The sequence below is a fragment of the Acomys russatus genome, chromosome 9, assembly GCF_903995435.1.
Source record: "Acomys russatus chromosome 9, mAcoRus1.1, whole genome shotgun sequence".
Lineage (NCBI taxonomy): Eukaryota > Metazoa > Chordata > Mammalia > Rodentia > Muridae > Acomys > Acomys russatus.
In genome coordinates this window covers 1046000-1071259 of record NC_067145.1, presented here as the reverse complement: position 1 = coordinate 1071259, position 25260 = coordinate 1046000, and the positions used below count along the sequence as shown (strand labels likewise).

Below are 25260 nucleotides of genomic sequence, written 5' to 3'. Positions count from 1 at the left end.
GTAGACCAGGCTGACCTTGAATTCACACTGATACACCTGCCTCTGCCTCCCAAGTGCTGGGTTACATTAGTGTCACAGTCTAAAAACTAGCCTCATTATTGGCAATAGCATAATGAAACCTTTTTCATTTGTATAATTTACAAATGCTTAAAAATAGGTCTCTGGGGGCCTAGAGAGATGACTCAGCAGTTAAGAGACCTGGCTGTTCTCCCAGAGGACCTGAGTTTGGTCCCTGCACCCACATCTTGCAGCTCAAAGTTGTCTGCAATTCCAGGTTGAGGGGATTCTACCCCCTTTTCTGGTCTTTCTGGGTGTCCACACATATGTGGCATATGCTTACTCACCCATACATTCATGTAAATAAAAATAAAAATGAGCCTTAAAAAGTATTGAAAATAATCCATATTGACCACAATTTAGGACAGAAAACTGAAAATAAAACAAATTAAGTTCATTAAGTTCTAAAGTGAGAGTTTCAAAAAAGTCTATTTAAGCATCTCTTAGAATTCCTACAGATACAGAAATGTTAGGCTTCTTGTTGCTTGATTGCTTTGATAGGTGTTAATTTTGAAGAAAGAATGAACTATGGGGAGCTATTTTCCTTACCTTTTTGTGGGAGGCTTGAACGGCTTTTTTGAAGGCTGAGTAATGTTGGAATCTCTCCGTTTTCTTTGAGGAATAAAAAATTGGCACATGAAAAGACTGTTTCTGTCCACCCGATGACAAAGTGGCTTTATTTTTATTATTTCCAAGAGTTATTAAATCTTTGTAGAAATCTGTTTTCAAGTCATCTTCTACAGTTTGTACCTGGCCAACAAAGTGTATATGAAGGAAAACATAACTTGGGGAATACACAACAGAGTGACTTGCCATCACCTCCCACAATGATCATTCATTCATTCATTCATTCAGCATTGAACAAATAGTCCATTCCCATCTCATATTCTTGGAAAACAAGGCAATCGATTAATCCTTACACCCAGGGAGTTAATAGTTTACTTAAGGAGAGAACACAGTGTGGTAAATGCAATGCTAATGGGATGCCACAAATAAACACAGGTCTGGAGGGACCATATTTTGAGTAGCTTGATTAAGGAGAGAACACAGAGCCAGAGACTTGAATGATGATAAACAGTGAGAGCTACCTTCATAACATTTTGTGTCTAAACTTGTGTGCCTGGTACCTGCAGAAACTAGTCATGCCCCCAAGGAGGCCTCTTATTTCACCTTTAATTATACAAAGTAAAGCATTATTTTATGATATTACCAATGATGAGGTTGATTTTTAAGACTGATTGTGACTTTAGCATGTTGTGGGATTTCATTTAAATTGTATTTCAGAGATCTATTACTGAGACAAAAGAGTGGGAGAGATTCTGTATGGCCCTTGTTCCGCTCTTTGTCTTATCTATTGGCCACACCGCTGAGATGGAGGGCAGTTCTGAAACCCATTTGAGCTAAGGGTAAAACAGGGTTATGTCTCAGCATTATGTCTCTGCTATATTATGACAGTAAGGAGAGCAGATGATTAAAATCACTTAAAATGGATGAGAACTACCTTTTTTGGCCAGCAATAGAAAATTTTTCTTTTTTAAAATTATTTAGTTTATATCTCAATTTGTTTCCCCTCACTTGTATCCTCCTTTCCCTCCCTCCCTCCCTCCCTCTTTCACCCTATTCCCCTCCCGTAGGTCTGTGACAGAAGGTTTTCTCCTCCCCCATGATATGGTCACAACCTATCAAGTCTCAACCTGGTAGCCTGCTTATCCTTTCTCTGAGTGCCACCAGGCCTCCCCACCCAGGATAGGTGGTCAAAAATGGAGTACCAGAGTTCATGTCTGAGTCAGTCCCCACTCTCCACTCAACTGTGGAGAATGTCCTGACCATTAGCTAGAACTGAATATGGGTTCAATGTTTACTGCATATATTGTCTTTGGTTGGTGCAGTAGGTTGAGCAGAGCCCCCAGGTCCAGATCTGCTCATCATGATGATCTTCTTGTGGGTTTCTAGGACCCTCTGGATCCTGCTATTTCTCCATTCTCTCATAGTTCCCTCATCTAGAGTCCCAATAGGAAGTCCTGGCATCTATCCCAATCTCCTGGTAAGTGAAGACTTATTTTAAGCACTTATTACTAAAATTCACCAAGAGCCATGTTGCATTAAACTACTTGCAAAATTAGCCAAGGAAATAGGGAAGCCTAACCCTGCTGCAAAAGATTACTGTTCAGTGCTAGTAATATAGTCAATATCTCAGTGTTGCTTTCATATGCTGTAGTAAGCACTAGTTAACATCAAAAATGCTCACAAAATGAACCTCCCAGTCAACAACAAGATGATAAGGCCATGCTGTTAAAGAATATATGCATGTAAGCATAGTTGTGTAGATTTCTTCACAGCTTCTTAAAAAACCCAGACTATGCTCTTTGTATGAGCTTAGAAATAAGACATTAGCAGCCAGCAATATGGCTCAATAGGGTTTGGTTGTTTGAATAAGCATGACCTCCATAGGCTCATATATTTGAATGCTTGGTCATTAGGGAGTGGAGTTCCTTGACAGGGATTAGGTGTGGCCTTGGAGTAGGCCACTGTCACTGGAGTGGGCTTTAGGTTTCAAATGCTCTGCTGATCCAGATGTAGAACTCTCAGCTACCTCTCTGGCACTATGTCTGCCTGCATGTCACCATGATGACAATGGACTAAACTTCTGAACTGTGAGCCAGCCCAAATGAAATGTTTTCCTTTTTAAGAGATGCCCTAGTCATGGTGTCTCTTCCCAGCAACAGGATACTGACTAAGGCAGGGTTTATTCCAAAGACCCACAAGGTGGAACCATGAAAGCAGTTCTCCGATCACCACTAGTAGCATGTATATGCTCTTTCTTTCTTTCTTTCTTTCCTTCTTTCTTTCTTTCTTTCTTTTTTCTCTGTGTCACACACACACACACACACACACACACACACACACACACACACGAATAAAAAGTAGGTAATAAAAATATTCTAGTTTGAGGCCAATCTGGCCTACAAAGCCAGGACAGCAAAGGCTACACCAAGAAACTTTGTCTCAAAATGACAAAAACAAAAACATAAAAAATATTCTAAAGACAGAGTCAGATGCTAGAAAACAAAGAGGGCTTTTGTATCTTGGACAGAAGCTCAGAGAAGATATTTTTGCCAAATATATTATTAGTGAGGAAGGAGACAGTTTCATAAGTGAGCAGAGGTAAAAAGTTACATTAGACTGGGAAGTGGGAATCAGGTGTGGTAACATATTTTGCCTAAGTTATTCATTCATAAGGCAATATATTATTTATAAATACATCATTAATAAGCATCAGGTGTGTGAATAAAAGTTTAATGTTAATCACATTTGTGTTTTGTGAAGCTTGTGTTGTAAGGACATTTAAGAGGTAAATCAACACTCACTATAAAAATAAATGTGGAGAACCCAAGAAGGTGGGATGGAATGGAAGATCATGGAATGCTACTCAGTAAATTGTGCAAAGTAGATTCCTGCTGAGAGTACTGGGCCTGTCACTGTTGTTGAAAATTGTTGTTTTTGAACATAAGCCTGTAGACTGCTTGTTTGGAAGCTAGAAAACACCCTCCAGTAGAGTATCACACACATTTCCTCCTTCAAAGTCCATTCAATATTTTATATCCTAAGAATGTTGACATTTGTCTTCCAGAGATATTACAATGTTGCAATGAATCCCCAATCACTTTCAAAACACAGAAGTGTATATTATTTATGTATATATGTATATAATGGTGTTCATTAGATTGAAAATGCCTGTATTTACATGTATAGAGATGTCATTTTAATTTTGAAACATTACATTTTCACACATATATTCATTCATTTATTCTATGTTTATATTTGTGGGCAGACTCATGGCACAGTGCACATTTAGAAAGATGTCAGAGGACTGCTTACAGGAGTCTGTTTTCTTTTTCCACAGTGTAAATTTTGTCGATTGGACTTGGCAACAAGCACATTTATCTGTGGGCAGTGTAAAGAAGTATTGAATGGTTTCTTGCTGAGCATCTACTAGCATAAAGAGAATCTCACAAACTCTAAGTTCTGAAATTCTCTATAGCAGTCAAATCTTTGTGCAAGAATGTAACTACTAAGACCATGCATTTCTCTTTAAAAAAATTAAAGGAAATTTAATTGCTCACTGTCTTAGTTACTGTTCTATTGCTACAAAGAGACACCATGACCAAGGCAGTTCTTAGAAAAGAAAGGAATTAATTGGGGACTTTCTTACAGTTTCAAAGGCTTAAACCACTGTCACCATGCCAGTGAGGCAACAAAGAAGTAGCTGAGAGCTACATCCTGATCTTCAGGACGCTAGATCTTGCCTTGGCTTTAGACACCTTAAAGCTGACTTCCCTTGGTGCACTTCCTCCAATGAGGCCACACCTTCAATCCCTCGGATGCTTCCAAACAGTTCCACTTCTTGTGACTAAACTGTCATGTGTATGAGCTTATGGGGCCCATTCTTATTCAGACAACGCCGACTTTAGCGCAATAAGAATGGAAAATTAATTTTTCAGATACTAGATTGTTATCCAGCACTGTACTGTGCTGCTCATTACTATAAAGGAACAGGCAAAGCATTAAAAAAATTATTTTTTAAGGGAGGTAAGCCAAAATGTTTTATATTCAGACTCATCATTTTTTTTTTTTTTTTGGAAAATTAAGATTATTTTACATCTGTCTCATGATTATGTGAGTGAAAAAGCTATGGTAAGAGAACATATTGAATAAATAAACTTTGGGGGGGTATGGGTATGCTTTAAAGTTACATGTTCATGGAGAAAAATGAAAAACAGTGAAAAATATGTCTTAAGTCTCTAATTTACTCCTACTTGCTAGCTTGTTTAATGTTGGGCAAATTAGTTACCCTTTTCCCCACTCCTCCAGTAAATCAATAAAAACAATCCTCACCTCATTGGGTTTTGGAAGGATTAAATAGAAACATATAGTACATGTTTATTGTTCATTATCCTTCTATTCTGTACCATTATGTGTCAAAATCTCCGATAGAAACTTGGCTTACAATCACCACCGGTATTGGAGCGGCCACCACGCGACACCGTCATACCTCGAAGTTGACGTTTTCCAGGTTGGCTGGAACACGGTATGGATTATTTGCTCGGCTGCTTCTGACAGTTTTACATATTCCTCCAGTGAAAGATTTATCAAGGACTTCCCCTCTGCGCTCCCCTGCCAGAAAATGAAACCTGGAAACAAAGCAATTTTCAAGAATTCAATAGATATAGAGCAATCCTTAAAATTTACCTTACTTATATGAAATAAATTCGTTTTGCTAGACATTCTTTTTTTTCTTTTTATTAATTTATTCTTGTTACATCTCAATGTTTATCCCATCCCTTGTATCCTCCCATTCCTCCCTCCCCCCCGCCCCATTTTGCTAGACATTCTTGACTTTTGACAAATGACTCCAAGGGAAAGCTTATTTTTTTTTCTTCTCTATGATGAGGCATTCATAAAGGACTGGATCTCCTAAACTCAGCCCCGTTGACTCAAAAAAATCTGGAATTTCAACATGACATAAAATTTGAGCTTATAATTTTTATCATTTAAAGTTGATACAGACACTGGAAGCATAATACTATATGGTAAAATGCAAATTACCAAACAGCAATAGGAACATTTTAGTAGTGTTGTAATAACGATAGTGCTATATCATCATATAATTACATTTAAATGTATTTTATTTATCAAATGATTTTATATCATTTGTTAATCTCCTATACACCAAGTAATAGTAAGTGATTTACAAATATTAAGCGATTTAACATTTAGTAGCTATATATGTATATATTTTTTTGAGTTTTCAAGACAGGGTTTCTCTGTGTTAGCCTTGGCTATCCTGGACTTACTTTGGAGACTAGGCTGGCCTCAAACTCACAGCGATCCACCTGCCTCTACCTCCAGAGTGCTGGGATTAAAGGCATGTGCCACCATGCCTGGGCAATAGCTATATTTTATACAGAGAACTGTTTACATCTACTTTACAAATGAAGAAATTGAGGCACATAGAGATTAGCTTGGTTAAATTAACGTGTTGAATAAATTATTAGCAGCTTTAGGAAATTCTTCACTCAGCTCATAGTCTTCTAGTTTCCTAGAGACTGTGTTACAAATTATCTAAGAAAAGTAGGTGTTTTTGATAAAAGTTTGGTAATGTTGCATTTATGTAGATGATAAAAGTTGTCTTAAAAAGATCATGATAGACTCTTTAAAAATACAGTCAGTTTCTATATATGCTTGATTAGGTAACCCTGTCTTCCATAACACAGATAATTCAGTTCTTGAGGACATCATTCAGAAATTCCATGTAGTAGAATGAAGTGCTCTCCCACCCTGTCTCACAAGTACACTTATCAGTTCTGATGGTGGTGGGTGCTCAAGTGGACAGGAGCATCCTTAAGAAGATCATGTGTCACTTACATGTGCTTCCATTACACCTGTATAGTGTTAAGTGAAAACAAAAATCGTGTCTAAATGGCTTCACATTTTGTAGTGCCTGCATTATTAACTTTTGGCTAATGCAAGAAAAATTAATAGATTCATTTCTCTGAGGAGGTGTCAAGAAGAAGTTAAATATGTGAATTTGAGTACTCTGCTATTAGGCATTTGGTTTTTGATTACAGAATTAATATCAGGCATTTAACCATAACTAGTTGGCACAGTGTCCTTAGAGGGAGGTGCTGAATAGGAGGAGGAAAAAGAGAGGAAAATGGGGTAGAATGGAGTCTGAGGAGGTAAACATAAACACAGTATAATAATACAGCTGCATGAACATGGAAATATAATAATAAAAATGACTAAGAAAAGTAAGAAAGGAACAAGAAAAATTAGAACCTCCCCTCTGTCCCAGTTTCCTGGTAAGTGAAGGCTTTCGTGGGACATGCCCCTTGGGCTAGTATGCAGATATAAGTGAGTATATACTGTTTGAGTCTTTCTGCTTCTGGGTTAACTCACTCATTATGATCATTTCTAGCTCAATCCATTTGTCCACAAATTTCTGGAATTCCTTGTTTTTAATAGCTGAGTAGTATTCCATAGTATATATGTACCACAGTTTCTTTATCCATTCTTCTACTGAGGGACACTTAGGCTGTTTCCATATTCTGGCTATTATGAATAAGGCTGCTATTGGGACTCTAGATGAGAGAAGCATGGGAGAATAGCAAACTAGAAGGATCCAGAGGGTCCTAGAAACCTACAAGTAGAACATTATGATAGGCAAATTTGGGCCCAGGGGTCCCGCTCAAACTAAGGCACCAGTCAAGGACAATACAGGCGGTAAACTCTAAACCCCTACTCAGATCTAGCCAATGGTCAGAACATTCTTCACAGTTGAGTGGAGAGTGGGATATGACTTTCACACGTACTCTGGCGCCTGATATTTGACCATGTCCCCTGGAGGGGGGAGACCTGGTGGCACTCAAAGGAAGGGTAGCAGGTTACCAAGAAGAGACTTGATACCCTATGAGCACATACAGGGGGAGGAAATCCCCCTCAGGAACAGTCATAGGGGAGGGGAATAAGGGGAAAATGGGAGGGAGGGAAGAATGGGAGGATACAAGGGATGGGATAACCATTGAGATGTAACAAGAATAAATTAATAAAATTTAAAAAAAAAAGAAAAATTAGAACATTATAAAATAAAGTTAGAACATTAAAACATACTTGGTTAATATAAAATAGTTCTTATTTTTCTATCAATATGAATGTAGAACAAATAATTTGAAACTATTTGCAATTGTTTTCTCCCTTTAAAGAATGGAGGTAACAATTACTGCCCTTGGCTAGTTTGGGGAGTTAATAATGGTTAGCACAAGATTAACCTATTAGCCTGCCCTACACAATGAAGTAGTACTTTTTAATTTTCCTAATTTTCTAGTGGAGAAAATGTATTTTAATTTCATTAAATGAGTTGCACATTGAGTTCAAGGGTTATTGCTTGTAGTATTCAAGACCACTGAACAAAAGCCAACTATGCATCTAATGTACACCAAAAACACAATAAAAATAATTTTACTCCAGGTAGAACAGCAATTACTCAAAAGACATAAGAAAGTAGGGAGAGAAACAAAAAGAAATAAAAAAGAGAAAAGAAAGAAAGGGGAGAATGGGAATGCCAGTCAGCATAGTCACTATGGAAAGCAGCATAGAGAATTTCAGCATTCAGAATGCTGAAACACATGAGGACTTCACACAATGCAGCATCCCTACTATTGGATATGTATCCAAAGGAATAGGCACAGTGTCTGCAAAGAAACATCTCTACTCACTTTACTTTAGATTTATTCATAATAGTAAAGTTATGGAATTATCCAAAATTTACAGTTACAGATGAATACACAAAGAAAATAGATTACCTACACACAGTGGAAGATATGATAATAAGTGAAATAAGCAGACACAGAAAGACAAATGCCATTTGTTCTCACTTAAATGTGAAACATAAGTTGATTTCAGAGACATAAAATTACAGCAATCACTGTCTGGATGGAAAAAGGATGATTAATAGGTACACAGGTAAAGTCATAAAGAAGGAACAACTTATATGTTTATAGCACACCAGGGTTAGTAAACGTGGCTACATTTAACTCAATTAATTGAATATCTCAAAAAATATAGTAGGAAGTATTTTTGAGTGCTCCCAACACAAAGAAATGAAGTGTGTGGATGACAGATATGTCAATTTTTCTGATTTGATAATTACACATTGTACATGTGTATTCAAATGTTACACTGTAATTCATACTTTTATGCCTACTGCGTACTGGTTAACATATATTTCAAATATTGGACATTGCAAATAAAATGTTTCATACTCCAAACAACATTAAGAATAAATTAATAAAAAAGAAAACAATTCCATTTATAATATTTAAAAGAAATGTCTCAGAAACACACACACACACAAACAAGGAAGCTAAGACCTGTATCCAGAAAAGTATAAAAACTGTTGGAAGAGTATATAAAGTGCCAATAAATAGAAAGACATCCCACAGTCATGGACTGGAATGTATTTTTTTTTTGTATTAAGATAGAAGAACTTCCCAAACTGACATATGGGTGTGGAACAACTCAATCAAAATCTTTAATGGTTTGGATGTGAAGTGTCCCTCCAGAAGGTTCATGGGTTGAAGGGTTCGTACCCAGACGTAATGCAAGCTTAGAAGATTCTAGAAAAATTAGAAGAAAGAGACTGGCAGAAGGAATGTTATTTGAACTTGTCCTTGTAGCTGCATCTTGTCCCATATCCATCAATATCAATCTCTTTGTCTTCTAGCTATGAGGTGAATAGCCTCTGTCACATGCTCAGAACACTATGGTGTTATGTCTCACCATTGGCTTGAGATAAGCAGCCAATGACTGTAGGCAGAACTTTCTGAAACTTTGGGAAATCTCTGAAAACAAACCTTCCTTTACTTGTTTCTGTCAGATATTTTGTTACACCAATGAAAAGTGTAACAGAGAATCTGAGCTGACTCTTTCCTTAAAAAAATTGGCAAGCTGATCCCCAGAGTCATCTGGAAATAGCTGAAAGAATTTTGAGACACAAGAACAAAACCAGAGGAGTCACAGTTTCTCTTGTAAAGGACGGAGAAAGCCTGAGTGATCAGGACAGTGCAGTAATATAGCTTTAAATTTTTGTGATCTTATATACACCAAGTCTTCTTAGATGAGATGCTGAAAGCATACACAGGAGAAGGATATATATTAGAGTTTATCAGAATTAAGAGTTTATACTCAGTAGGACACAGAGCTTACTCTTTAAGAGCACTTACTAATCTTTCAGAGAACACAGATTTGATTCCCAGTACCCACATGGCACACTACAACCACCTGTGAACTCCTATCCTATGAGATGTGATATTGTCTTGGGTCTCTGTGGGCTCCTATATGCATATAGTGCACATAAACACACACACACACACACACGCGCGCGCGCGCGCGCACACACACGCACACGCACACACACACACAAAACAATGTCTTTAAAATGTTTACATCTTAAAAGGCCCAATCAAAATATTGAAAGCAACCCAATGAAATAAAATATTTACAAATAAACTACCTGTCTGCTGAAGAATATACAAGGAATACTTATAACCCAATAATATAAAGAACAAATTAGCCCATAGTGTTCAAGTGATCAAAGTATCTGAATAGATATTTCTTTAAAGAACAGATGGAAGCAACTAATAAACACACAAAGAATTGTTCAACATTCTGACCCATTCAGGAAATAAAAATCAAAACCACAACCAGCTTTCACTTCACACTCACCTCGATAGGTAGGTTTAATGACAGGGGCATCTGAAACAACCGTTGGAAAACAGGGAGATGGCTCAGTGGTTAAAAGTATTTGCTGAGCAAGCCTCATGACCTGGTGACCGGAGTTTGATCCCTGCAACTCATGTGAAGAAGCCACATGAGGTGGTGCACATCTTGTAAATCCATTGCTCTTAAGTTAAATAGGAGGTGGAGATGGAGGAACTAGTCCGAAGCTTGAGGACCAGATACCTGGGAGTCAGTCTCTGTCTCTGTCTCTGTCTCTGTCTGTCTGCCTGTCTATCTGTCTGCCTGCCTGCCTGCCTGTCTGTCTGTCTGTCTGTCTGTCTCTTACACACACACACACACACACACACACACACACACACATTAGAAACCAGAAAGTAGCGCTAATAATTTCAAATAAATGAGAATTGTATTTAAAATATGAATTTTTTTTATCAGTAACATGTTTCTAACAGCAGTAATTAAAAGTTTGCTCCATATTTAGAGTCCCAATAGGTACTATGGTGCCTCACATTTGACCATGTCCCCTGGAGGGGGAGACCTGGTGGCACTCAGAGGAAGGACAGCAGGTAGCCAAGAAGAGACTTGATACCCTATGAGCATATACAGGGGGAGGAAATCCCCCTCAGGAACAGTCATAGGGGAGGGGAATAATGGGAAAATGGGGGGGGGGGGAGGAATGGGAGGATACAAGGGATGGGATAACCATTGATATGTAACAAGAATAAATTAATAAAAAAAAAAGTTTGCTCCATAAAAAAATATGTGGGCAAGCTGACTTTTCAATCAAACATAACATTGAAAACATAAAATGTTGCAGCTGCTTCGGAAAGTTTGTATAAATGTTTTAAAATTATGTTCGGGTGGTGGTTATATAAATATGCGAATATACTAAGAAACTATACATCTACGCCCTGTTTTAAATAGAAGCATGCACGTTGTGTAGCACAGGCTGACCTGCAAACCTTGATCCTTTGCTCACTGTCCAGTATGCTTGCTTCAAATTGCTGAATTGTATGGTGGCTGTAAATTACAGCTCACTGAGGTTGTGTTTGGAAGAAATGGTTTCGAAGGGTTCTCTAAGATGCACTGCACACTCAAACAGCTCCAAGTACAACTTGAGATTTTCATTCATTCACATTTAAATTTCTATCAGTGGGAATCTGAATAAAGAAGGAGGGAAAGGTGATCTGGGAAGAGCTTTCTAAAGCACTCCACAGGACAAGCACCAGTGTTGGCAACTCATTTTTTTGCCTATTCGAAGTTAAGAGGGATGAGTGAGGAGGGAACAGTGGCTCTCATAGAACTGCCTCACACGATGTGCCTATATTTGTAACAATGGGAAAGGGGCTTCAGGAAAGAAAATGAACTCTCTGGTGACAAGGAAGCCATGAAGCTGCCTGTAGAGTCTAAAGACAGGATTTTTATGAAGGTCACTCCACCAGAGCAGATGTGTGGACTCTTTTGGAGCTTGTCAAGATCAGCTTCAGCTGTTGGCTTGACACAGACCTAGGGTCCCCTGGAAAGAGGAAATTTCAACTAAAGAATTTCCAAGATCAAACTAGCTTGTGTCCCTGTCTGTGAGGCATCTTCTTAATTACTAATTGATATAAGAGGGCCAGTCGCTGTGGGCAGTGCCATGTCTAGGCAGGGAGCCTGGGCTGTAGCTGAGTGAACTGGAGGGTACAAGGCAGTAAGTAGCACGCCTCTGTGATTTCTGCTTCAGTTCCTGCCTCCAGGTTCTTGCCTTTAGCTCCTGTCCTGAATTCCCTCAGTTATGGACTGCAACCAACAAACTAAGTTAAACCCTTACTTCTTAAAGTTGCTTTTTGGTCAGGGCTAAACCATGTATGCAGAAAGCTCTTGTACTTTCAGTCTCCTCTGAGATGTTTATATTGACACCCTATTTTTAGGTTTCAAATACATACTGACATTAAGTAATTTACCTTTTAAAATTGTTTTCATCGCATTTGCTTTATATTTCATCATTTTTCTTTCTATGCTGGAGGAACTGGAGTCTCACACATGCTGGGCAAGTGGCCTTGTATTAGTTAAAACATGCAAATGAATAGAGATGCATATATGTTTATCTGGATACAGATATGTGGCCAAGTGTATTCACACATACACCTTGGCTGAGCCTGATAAGGAAACAAATGACATGTTCATATTATCTGATTCTTGCTTTAGGTATGGGACTTAGTGATTGATGGTGGGAATATAAGTATTGTTAATTATTTTTTGGAAAGATTTAATTTTAAAAAACAGCCAGCTGCCTAGAAGATATCTTTTGTGGGCAGAAAAATATTGGAAGGCAGAGAGAGGATGCTGAGATGCTGAGGCCAGCTGACTAGAAAAAAAATTAGAGTAGATCTCAAGACACTCTCCCTCGGGACAAAACAGAACTGTCTGTCCTTGAGTCAGAAGCTTTTGCTCATTTCTAAGAAGTCTTGGGACAACATCTCTGGTTGTCACAAGGCCACACAGTTTGCCTGCCAAGAACACATAGCATGTGGTCTTCCTTATCTGTAGCTCTGGTGCCGAGATCCACAGAGTAAGAGATGAGTTATAATGTTCCCCTTCATCCATCGGAACATAACAAAACCTTGAAAATCAGAACATTGGGAACATTAGCAACATTGTGATCATCAGTGGGCGATTGGAGGCTGTGATTTTCTTGCAGGAAAAGGAACACAGGAAAGACATTTTACATGTTGATGAAAAAATAAGATGTCAAAGCACTTTCATGGGAACGAGAAGAAATTAGGAAGTCTTAGGGCAGAAGCACCAATCAGCTTGCAGGGTACATGTGGGGAAACTGTGGTCCACGACATTAAATAACTTGGCTGTGATACATAAAGCAGAAATGTGTGGAACTCAACTCCTCTTCAGGCTAAAAGTTTTCTCTGCCTTACAAGTGTTCTTGAGTTTGGTCCAATGGCTACTTGTTTTTATTAAAAATTAAATGAGACTGTATGTGAGTTGTTGTTTGTTTTTCAGACTTCAAGACTTCATATTACGCCAGTTGTGGCAATAAAGTAATGAAGAAAACAACAGTGAAGAACTTGTTTTTTAAATTAAAATTAAAACATTCAAAATAACATTTTGCACTTATGCACAGATGCGTGCTAAGGCACATGCGTGGAAGTCAGATGACACTTTTTAAGAGTTCATTCAGTCCTTCCACTCTTTTTTTTGGAGACAGGGTCTCTCTTGCTGCTTATTCTGCATTGCAAACCCCAAAGTATTTTGTCTGTAAGCATCCACCCAAGCTTCCTGCCTCCACCATTTGTACTAGGAGAGGGCCTGGATTACAGATACCCACTCCTACACCCAGCTTCTTATGTGTGTTCTGGAGATGCAAATGTAGGTGGCCAGGCTTGGGCAGCAGTTGCTTTTACCCACTCCTCAGCTATCTCTCTAGCCTAAGAGTTGAATGTTTTAAAATTCCAGTATGAAGCAATAGAACTGGATGGCCAGTTGGCTTCCCTCCGACCCTAAATTAAAGGAAGGGTTCATTGTGGAATAGAGGACACAGGAGGTTATCTTCATCAATTTTCTCTGATGTTTCAAACTGAGGTTCAGTTCCTATACTCCTTTTCTTTTCTTTTTTTGGTTTTTCAAGACAGATTTTCTCTGTGTAACAGCCCTGGCTTTCCTGGACTCACTTTGGAGACCAGGCTGGCTTCAAACTCACAGAGATCTGCCTGCCTTTCCCTCCTGAGTGCTGGGATTAAAAAGGCATGTGCAACCGTGCCCGGCCTCAGTGCCTATTCTTGACTCCTTTTGTAGTCTTTAAACTATTTGAAAGCAAAGGCACAGTATAATGCATTTAGATCCTCCTGATAAATTGCCAGTGCCCTCCAGAAATAGCAACATCAGGATTTTTGAGTCCAAGTCAACAAGGGCTGCAAGGTTTTGGGTTTCTTTCCGTATTTTCTCTAAAGGATGCTGCTGTGGAGTTACAGAAACAAATTTGGTTTTGAAATCTGTCCTTGATTTCTGGTTATGCCATTTATGGCTTCAAATACTTAATTAAACCTTCTGAGGTTTCATTTCTCATTACTAAAGTGAGACCAGATAATACCGCAAGGCCATCCTTTTGCCTGAAAACCACTGACCTACCCAGAAATCACACTGTCTTTCAGGAATGACCTCTACCCACACCAACACACATTTTTTTTCTACTTTTTCACTCCGCCATAATCACTCTGTTCTTTTTGCTTGTTTGTTTGCTTGTTTTGTTTGATTTGTTTTGATAGCTTCCCAAATCTTTTTTTGTTTTAATTCACTTTTCATCCTGATCATAGCCTCATCCCTCCTCACCTCCCCCATGAGAGAAAGGTTTTGTTTTGTTTTTTGTTTTTTTGCCTTAGACAGGAAAAGTAGAGAAGGAAAAAAATCATAAGACATTAGTGGGCAGAGGACTGGAGAGGGAGGGAGGGAGGGAGGGAGGGAGGGAGAGAGAGAGAGAGAGAGAGAGAGAGAGAGAGAGAGAGAGAGAGAGAGAGAGAGACTGATGACAGACTGACAGTCAAAGCTGCTGAGAATCAGGAGGGCACAGGCTTCCCAGTAGGAACTCAGGCTCTTTGCCATATGATCCAGATAGGCCTGGGTGCTGATGAGGAAGAGGTGACAGTGGAGAGGACCAGTGCTGATTCTAATGAGATACTCCCACTTGGATGCGATGAGTCTCTCTCTCTCTCTCTCTCTCTCTCTCTCTCTCTCTCTCTCTCTCTCTCTCTCTCTCTCTCTCTTTCTCTCTCTCTTCCTCCCTCCCTCCCTTTCTGTTTCTGTCTCTCTCCCTCATTCCCTTCCTCGTGCATCTACATTTTTTTTTACCCTGTCCTACTCTCCCACAAGATTTTCCTTCTGGGGTTGACTTATAATACAATCATAAACAACGTTCTCTTTTTCCTGATCAGTTTCTTCAGTGACCCAAACATCATTCAACAGTGTGTTGTTTACCTTCCATTAGTTTATGTGCTTTCTCTAGTTTTTATTGTTAATATGCCTCTTATTATTTACAAGTTACCTCATCTTTCCCAAATTATAAAAGGATGTTACATACCCAGTGCCCATCAGCTGCACACCAGGGATGGGAATGTATGTCCGCGAACATACTGGCTTTGTTATCCCACAGTCCCTTTCATCTGAATTATCTCCACAGTCGTTTTCTCCATTGCATTCTAACTTGCTGGGAATGCAGCGCCCTGATCAAGAAAGCACACCACAGCATTGCTAGGTTATCAGCCAGGGAAGCATTTATTAAGGTGAAACATAAATGTTCTAAGTGTCAAGAGAAAGTTGAGGGTAAGGTATAGGAATGTATAAAATGAAGTGATAAACTGATGTCACCTTTAGGGCCCGAGAGTCTAAAAGTCACCATAGGATTATTTAGTTGCTTTTGGGCCATGTTCAAGAAGAGATTTGTCCTTTTCTTCCTTTTAAAAGAAGAATAATCTTAAGATTACATTATAGTGAGCTTTCTGTAGAGATATTGGTCTGAAGAAAGCTAGTCGTAGGTTTAGAATTTTGTTTTGATTTCTATGGCAGAGTCTAGATTATTTTTGTTTTACATAAACCCTATAATTATGTGCACACCAGCAATTTCCTTGTGCAAACGATACATCTCCAAATCTCTAAAAGTTTATGTTGGGTGGAAGAAGCTCATATACTTTTTACTCAAGATGATCAGCCTGACAAGCTATGATCAGTTTCTTATTTACAGTCTGTATCACTAACCAGACTAAATAAATGCTTGCTGGGGGACTTGAGTATCTACTGAACTAAATTTTTTTTTATTACTAAAACAGGCTCCTGAAAACACTTAGTTTCACATCTTTTGGTTAATAACTTCCATTTAGAAGGGCACGTATATACAAAATAATTATCTTCTTTAGATTATTTATAATCTTGTCTTATGTCCAGACAGCTACTATAATCACGCATATGAGCACCATAATCAAACAAAACTAAAAGATGGGATTGGATTTCTGTTGATTTTAAGATATATGCTGGAAGAGGTTACTTTTAGAAAACTGTATCTCTAGGGGTTTCGTTTTTGTGTACTTTCAATCTTATTTTTGGTAAAGGGAATTACAGGATAGGTTATTTAACTTGAAACAGAGAAGAGTGTCATTTTGACTCTGATGTATTTTTAAAATTCTGTTCTTGGTACTAACACACTGAAGAAAAATTCAGTTTGGGGTAAGGTTTCATTTTAGAGGGACATTCTATTTTCTTAGATATGAATACTCATGGAGCACACAGTTCTTATTTGCCAGGCTTTGACACTTCTAGTTATTTGAAGAGACCTGCCAGCAAGTGCTGAGATGAAAGAAGAAAGATACCTTTTGGGTAGTGTTCAGTTATCAGGATCAGGGATTATGTAGGCAAGGTGGGACATAGCTGAGAATGACTGTAGGCAGTGCAAACTCAATGGAACAAAAAGAAGAAATGATGTTACATAAAGCTACTATTATAGCCTATACCAAGTCAGAGTTGAGAAGTTGAAGAGCAGTTTGAATGCTGTAGAATTTATTAAACTCAGTGCATGCATATGCAGTTCTCTCCTTTGTCTGCGTGGAACCCTCTCATGAGTAAGACTCCAGGGAACACCAAGTCCTGTAATTCACATCTCATCCATTGTAAGCACCCGTTACACACTTTGTCCCACACTCCTGCAGTTTCAGATATGACATCTACTCTAGTGCTAGTTTATTTTCCCTTCTTTACAAGTTCATGCATAGCAGTTTCCTTCTTACTCTAGGTCTTAGCCCCCTCAGCATATTATTTTCCTAAGTTCCTTATGTCAAGAACTTTAACCTTGGCACTTCCTGCTTCTCTTTGGCTCACATGAGTTGCCATCACTGCACCCTGGCACTTCGGGGCTATTTGTAAGTAAACAGGTGCACTGCCACAGCTGACTGTTGCACTGATCTGATAACTGGGACAATGGGAAGGAAGTATATGTTGTGGGTATGTATAGAAAGAGGTGATCAATATCCTGGGAGGCACAGGGAAGGGATGATACATGGTTTTCTTATTCTACTCTGACATGGAATTTAAAAGTTAAAATTATTTTCTTCTGGAAATTTTCATGTAATATATCAAATAGTTGACCATGAATGACTGCAGTCCCCAAAGTGAAATTGTGTATAAAGAGGGATTTTAATTGGAGCCATGTAGTCATTTAGATCCTGGATATTTTCTCTTTTTCTACTTGGACTAACAGTGTTACTGTGATTGCATATTGTTTTTATAAACTCCAGAAATTTTTTCCAAGACAGGGCTTCTCTGTGTAGCCTCGTCTGTCCCAGTCTCTTTGTAGACTAGGCAGGCCTCAAACTCATAGAAAACCATCTGCATCTGCCTCCCAGAGTGCTAGGATTGCAGGAGTGTGCCACTTCACCAGGTTGCTAGTTAATTTTTTATTCAGCGCTTAAAATTGAAGCCCTGAGAATTACGTTGGCAGAATGTACTGCAAGTAATGTCATGATAAGGCTGATGGCTCCATACAGGCATTAGTATGATATGCAGCCTTGGGGATTCTTCAAGGACTGAATGGGAATTTTGAAAGAGGGAATAAAGGAATGAGTCTGCTTGGGAACAGGCTATGTGCCACATCAAACCAGGCAAACAATATCCAATCAGCCTCTCACATTTCCATTTACAGTAGGTGGGTTTTGAAGTGTACAGTAGCATATCATTTTCAGTGGAGCATTTAACAACCAAAAAGGGCATCGAATCACCTAGCTGAAAAAGATGCCAATCGTATAGTTGCCAGGGGCTTATCAGTAGCTTTATTAGGATGCTATTGAGGGCTCAGGGTGAAGTGGTTTGGACAGCACAGAGCTCAGTGTCACAGCAGCTTACCACAGTTACAGACATTGTAATAATTTGGATGTTTTAATTATTAATTTTATTGCATTTTATATTTAATTAGTTTTTATTGGAGATCAGATGGCACACAAGCCATGGTGGGCCCATGAAGCCAGAAGACAATTTGGAGAATTTGGTTATCTCTTTCGACCATGTGGTTCTCAGGGATTGAATTCTGGTCATCAGGATGTTGACCCATCTTGCCATTCCAGTTTTCAAACAGTGGCTATGGCCGTAACTCTGTTGGACTGGAAACCAGCAGCTGCCGCTGCAGACTTGCCTGACATTAACCATAGTGTCTTAACAATCAGTATGTGAATCTAAGGTGTTTGCAGCCTCATGAACGTTCTATCTACACTAATCTCTTCTGTAATTAAATTTGTAAGTTTATCATTTGCTGGATACTCTCTCAGTTGTTCGCTCTAGTAACTGCACTTAAGCCTGTGAGAGTTGCACTTCAATTGTAATTTTTGATTTTAGAATTTTGGATGTAATGTTTAAATCTGGATTACTTCACGCATTCCATCAAGATTTTTATTACCTTCCCTCTTATGTCAATTCATGATGTAATTCGTGACCTCATCACAGAGGTCCCTACTCAACACCTACCCTCATTTTCTAGGTTAGGAAAACTGTGACATTAGCATTATCATCTTTATTTAGAAGAAGTTGGAAAAGATGAAGGTCAAAAGTAGTGTGTAGGAAAGGAAGATTTTAGTTCTAAGGTCTTAAGTCAATTATCTCTGAAAGTTAAAATTTGCTAGTTATTTTTCTGTACCCCTGAAATACACAGAAGTGGTGTAGGACTTATACACCTGAAATTTCTTTCATGCTTATAACTATAGATTAGATATTTATGTGAGAGTTCACTGAACTATGGTTCATGTGCTAAAAATGACCTGCATTCATTTTCTTAAATTCAATTTTACTGGAACAAATCCTTGTTCACATGTTGATATAGGAGGGTTGGTGACACAAGCAAATTGAGTGATATCAAGACGAACCACATGGACCATAAAGCGTATATTGACTGTTTGGATGCTTGCTGAAACATTTGTAAAAATTGCATCTTAACTGTTCAAAAAGTGGGAGATAATGAGATAGTAATTAACAGACTATTACCTGTGATTAAAGTATCCCAGATTTGACTAAATTTTAATATAACTTAAATATCAGCTCTTACAAATTTCAACATTCATTATCCTTGAATGTTGCTAACATTTAAACCATATAATATCTTATTGTTATCTGTTGGGGACAGCCTTTGGGACCAATCATGAAATTTTATCTTATTTGGGATTCACCTGACATAATGATATCACAGCAGTCTTGTCCTAACAATTAAAAATATATCTTAGTCTGTCACTTCTTATTTAATGTGGTTTCTACATTTGTTGTTATTATTATTATTACTAATATATTATTTTCTGAGACTTGGTTTTTCTGTGTAGCCTTGGCTGTTCTTGACTCAATTTTTAGACCAGGATGGCCTCAAAATTACAAAGATTTGCCTGCTTCTGCATCCCTGAGTGACAGGATTACAGGTGTGTACCATTGTTCCTGGCTACATTTATTTATTAATTCAGTGTGTGTGTGTGTGTGTGTGTGTGTGTGTGTGTGTGTGTGTGTGTGTGTGTGTGTGTGTGTGTGCTTGCTTGCACATCCACATGCCATACCCATATGTTGAGCTCAGCGGAACTATCAGCAGTCTCTCTCATAGGGGCTCTAGGAACTGAACTCATGTTCATCCATTTGCGGGGCGAGCACTTTTATACACTGCACCATCTTTCTGGCTTCCAGCCCTTCACTTCTTTTCAGTTATCCTCATTATAGGTTTGTGTTTATTCAGATTCATTTGTTAGAAATAGTCTGCTGTGTTTTTTCTTTTGTCCTCCTCTTTCCCTACCCACCCCTATAACAAAGTGGGATTTGAACAGTTACTTGAGCAAATAAACCAGGTAACTGGTCAAGATGATCATGCCTCGAAAACTCTAAGCTCATACCCGAGCGCTTTGGTGTAACACAGCAGCACCCACCACCATCCTTACAGCGGGAAGGGGCTTATATAGCCTTTGCTGGCACTCAGTACTTGTGATGGAGACTGAACATTTTAGCCGAGTATATTACCACTGTCACAGAGGAATTTATCTCTGCAGTCAGCCTCTTCGATTTTGCAGAGCTTGGATGGAATGCATGGTTGAAATGTTACCAGGGGCTCCGTGCATTCTTGTCCCCCAAACTGACTCGGGCGCAGCATAGATCTAACTTTAACCTGAAATAAAAGTAAAGGCAGGTGAATCACTCCAAAGTAAGGTCAAAGGTCAAAGCAAAAAAATCCATCCGAAGATGGCCTTCCTGGTCAGGGTTGTGATCTTTTTCCTGGTGACAGTTCCTGGATTGTACTATTATGTTCCCTCCATTTCATTATATTGCATATATTTAGTAAATCAGCACTTGGCATGCCTCGGTTTCCTTAACCTGCAAAATGAGAAACTGGGTGAAAAAAAGAAAGCTTCCAAGGCTTTTCTTCACTCTGAAATCATATGATTCTAAGTTACATTAACTGCAAATGCAGAAGTGTTTACTGAGAGTCCTCTGTGTAAAGTCAATAAAATGGTCTTCTTATATCTCAGACAGTGCAAAGTGGTGAATGGGAAAGGATTTTGAGATTCTTTTGCATAAGAAAGTCACTATGGAAATTGGGTTGACATATTCTCAACATCTGAAACATTTTTGTGAGGAGCGAGATGGAGAGCGAGAAAAGAAAAATGACAGGATTAGCGCATGCAGACTTAAGTTGTAGGAAAACTTGAGTTCAAAATATGGCTCCATTTTTAATTTGTGGTACATTCTTTGTCATAATACTTATCCCCTAAGGAAATGGGACCCATCCTCCTGTAACCATGTAGAAAGACACTAGGGCATGGTTTCTATGGTTTACATAAGGGCCCAGCACAGTTCTCAGTGTTTGTTTTCCACAAATAAGTTTCTTTTTCCTCTCTAATGTGCAGCTTTTGGGAACACAGAACTAAACTGAACTTGACATTGGTCACATGATGTGACTATGGGTTGGGTAAGCATTGCAGCTGGGAAAAAATAAACAAATTGAGGGACTTTGCCATGGGGAGCCAGAGTTTAGCGGAAAAGCAAAGAGTCAGGATTTTGATTTATTTCCCTATTTCTGTTTAGTTTTAAGCAATGGAGGACCAGTAGCTTTTATCATTTACTTTTGCTTTCAGAAATCTCTGGAGGCCTAGGCAATGGAATTCAGATGTGGATAAGTATGATACTGCTCACATACCTACCTGTTTTTCAATACAAGGGTCACAATCTGACCATGGCCCATAGTCTCCTAGGATGCAGTTGATGGGACATGTCTGTACATTGCACTCTCTGGTCTCCTGCTTGCTACAAAGCTGATCACAATAGTTCTCCCAATAGTATCCATTCATTATTATTTGTCTGTTAACAGTGAGGAAAAGCTACTCAGAGTCAGTGTTTTCACAGTGCCTTCACATCAATAAAAAAGAAATACCATGTGGCATTAGCTACCAATAGTAAAGGAAATAATGTCTTCACCAAGAAACCAGGATGGTTGGTTTATGGTTAGTTTGTACAACTTAGCAAAGCTCAGGTCCATAATGAAAATGGGAGTCCAAAATAGAGAGCTTTGAGACAGTGATGGTAGATCACTAAACTTTGCAGGAAACCCTTCTACATGTATTGGCCCGTGTGGCTATACAGGTTGCTCACTGAATTACCCTATGTGTGAAAGACACTGACACGTAAGTACAATGATTGAGTTGGATTAGGTATGGACATCAGGGAAGTAAATTCACAAAATTCATGTAAACCCCTTACGTTTAAAGAAAAGAAGGACATATAGAAGGAGCAGTGAAAATTAGAGGATAAAGAGAGCTTGAGTGTCCATGGATGAGCTTGACAGTACACGGCTGAGAGGGAAGGGCTACAGCATGCTCTCTCGGGTAGGAGGCTGAGAACCACAGAAGGGCTCGTTAACAGCAGAGTCCCTTCACAAACTTCATGGATGGTTTATTGGAAGTTAACTGGTAAATTTAATGAGATACAAAAAATCACTTTTCTAGAATAATTCTCTAAGTGAGATATAACAGTAAAATATGTGAAATATGATTTTCTTCCTTAAGTCATGTGAGCAACTCCATGGTACAAAAAAACAAAAACAAAACCAAAAACCTAACAGATGCAAGCAAGATGTGTGGGCGAGGAGTCTGAATGGTAGAAAGACTGAATTATTAAATATTAGCAAGAAAGCACAGTTTCCTTGCCATCTCAACTATGCCAACAGTCAAGAAAATATCTAGCAGTGCTGTTCAATTGAGAGCCAGTTCGGCTCTGTTTAATGACTCTGAAGTTCTGTATAATCAACTCACTAACTGTAGGCAAGCAGACTTACATGATGATTGAAAAAAAAGCTGAAAACCCTGTACAGATTCTTAATCAAGTTTCTTTGAAACCCTTCACATTTACAGAAAGAACAAAATCATTTCAAATTCATGCAGAATGGAACTCAAATTCTGTTTAAGTCCCGAATTCTTGGCTGAGATATAGTGTATCCTTTGTTGCATAGAGTGATTTATCTGATACCTCTCCCCCCCCCCCCTTGAGATCCCTCAGAACACAAAGCACTCAAAGCACATACCAACCTCTGTCTGCTCTGGGTTCCAGAGTTGCAGGATTTAGAACAGCTGGACCAGTGAGTCCATGGGTAGTGGTCACAGAAACAGGCTTCATTCTTGTCAATCAGTATGATTAGCAAGATGAAACACAAGGCGAGATGTCTAGCCATGCTTCCACAACTCCTAGGCCCTGAAATGCAATGACATCATAGACATCCAGAGCTTTCAGGGAGATAAGACATTAGAAGTAATGTTAAGATATAGACTCATATGATCAGAAAACACTTCCATTCTTCTACCTCTTATGGGGGGCAAATTAACACATAAATTCATATGTGAATTCATAGAAATGTGATTTTGAAAGGTTTTTAGGATGAAGGTTAATAGGGACAACCTCCATTACAGTGTAGCAGATATACTATAATGTGACAATACACAAGACAAATTATGTAGTATATATTTGCAAGATATTTAATTCAGCAAAATATTGAAAAAATTATAATATATTTCTTGGAATAACCACTCATTTTATGCTGTGGTACCTCGGGTAAATTCATTTTTTAAAATACTTTCTGAAGATGGGGGCCAGTCTAGGCTACTTTTCAAGAAGTTCTAAAGGGTTCATAAAACTGTAGACAGTTCATAGAAAGCTAGAGCCGTGGTAGATCTCCAGGACAAGAAATAGAATAGTTAGTTATGAGTGGGGTGATGGGGCAGGAACAAGAGGACAAAAGAGAAGGGAATAAATAGGGGTAAGGGAGAGATTATGGAAGGGAAAGCAAAGGGCTATTTGAGGGAGTCATATGGAAACCTAAAAGAGTGGAAGCTTCCTAAAATATATACAATGTGAAAGTGATCTAAATAAAATTGCCAAATAGCAGAGGAAGGGGAGACAGAGGCCCAAGTGGTCATCTCTCACCACCAAATGAAACTTTCAATACCTGTAATAGGTTATATCTAGTTGAGTTGTTGGCCAAAGGGGTCCCCTAGGAACCCCTAAGCAATGCAAGATGTTGCCAAGGCTGTGGGTGACTCTCCACAAAGTGACTGTAAAGCCCTATTGCTGAATACAACACCCAGGCACTCATTGAACATGGAGGACTTGATCTAGTACCTAGAGCTTTCACCCCTATATGCTAGCATTCATGGTTCTGGAAGATACTCTGCAGGCTACCAAAGAAGAAGCATAAACACCAACATAGCTATAAAAACATGATCTACAATGTATAGCAGCCTGCAAATATTCTGGTAAAATAGTGGTACAAAACTTGTGGGTGTAATCAACCAATATCTGATTTCAGTTCCATGAGATGGACCCATACCCAACACTGCTGAGGGGCCAAGAATATGAGACTAGACAGGACAGAGACCTAAAGGTTAAACCAAATGATCTACTAAAGGAATGTAGCAATACAATAAGTCCCAAATGAAGTTCTGCTTCACTTATAGATCTGTGCCTTGCTTAGTCAAAAGCAGAGAAGCAGATGGGAACAGATATAGAGGTCCATGCCAGACATTATGTAGGGAGTGAGAAACCTTGGACGACTAAGGCCTAAATTGGGTGTCACCATCACATCCCTCCCCTTAGGGCTCCCCTTCAGGCATCACCATCAAAGCTCTTCCCTTATGGCTTTATAGAAAAGGAGGGAGAGGAGAGTGTCAGAGCCAGAAAGGATGGAGGACACTAAGACAACAAGGTCCTCTAAATCAACAGGATTGATCCACATGTGAACTCAGAGCAGGACCTACATGGGTTTGCATCAGATGGGGTCCTAGACTTGAAAAGATAAATGGCCACATGCTCCCATCCCTAACCCAGAAGCTATCTTAAATTAATAACCACTTGCAAATGAAAGTCTTAAGGAAGTCTCACACAGGGAACAAGGCATTCTTAAGGGTAGGCCCCATGCCCAACAGTAGATGGTCAACACAAAATTAACTCAATGGCATCTTTGGAGTTTATTTATATCATAGTGTTATGTCAAGCTATTTTTTCCCTTTCTTACTTACCAGCTTTTTTTTTGTGTATATATTATAGCTTCTGGTAAGGGATTATTATGGGGTTCCCGAGTGTGTGTGTGTGTGTGTGTGTGTGTGTGTGTGTGTGTGTGCGCGCGCGCGTGCATTTATATACATCTTTTGTAATTTTTTGGCTCTTTTACTTGTTTTCTTGTTCTGTCATATTCTGATTACTTTTTATTTATTTTATTCTATTGCATTTTATTATTATTCTGTAGCTGGCTGTTTTTCTTTTTTGTCTGAACAGAGACAGAAAGGATGAGGGTCTGAATGGGAGGAGAGGTGGGGAGAAACTGGGAAGGGTAGGTGGGGGAAGTAAACCATAATAAAAATGTATTGTATGAAA

The 25260-nt window shown here is 38.8% G+C and overlaps 1 protein-coding gene across 1 annotated transcript in view; it reads right to left on the bottom strand.

Annotated features, from left to right (window-relative positions):
* The window catches only part of C6 (complement C6), a 65820-nt gene extending 42725 nt beyond the window's left edge, over positions 1–23095 (bottom strand). Inside the window, exons 1-6 of the mRNA XM_051150919.1 lie at positions 22923–23095; positions 21543–21699; positions 20365–20509; positions 15425–15566; positions 5111–5249; positions 607–807 (exon numbers count right to left, since the gene is read on the bottom strand). Of these exons, the coding sequence (XP_051006876.1) occupies positions 607–807; positions 5111–5249; positions 15425–15566; positions 20365–20509; positions 21543–21699; positions 22923–23065 (927 nt within the window). The 5' untranslated portion in view covers positions 23066–23095. The remainder of the gene's footprint in view (positions 1–606; positions 808–5110; positions 5250–15424; positions 15567–20364; positions 20510–21542; positions 21700–22922) is intronic.
* Positions 23096–25260: the final 2165 nt, after the last annotated feature.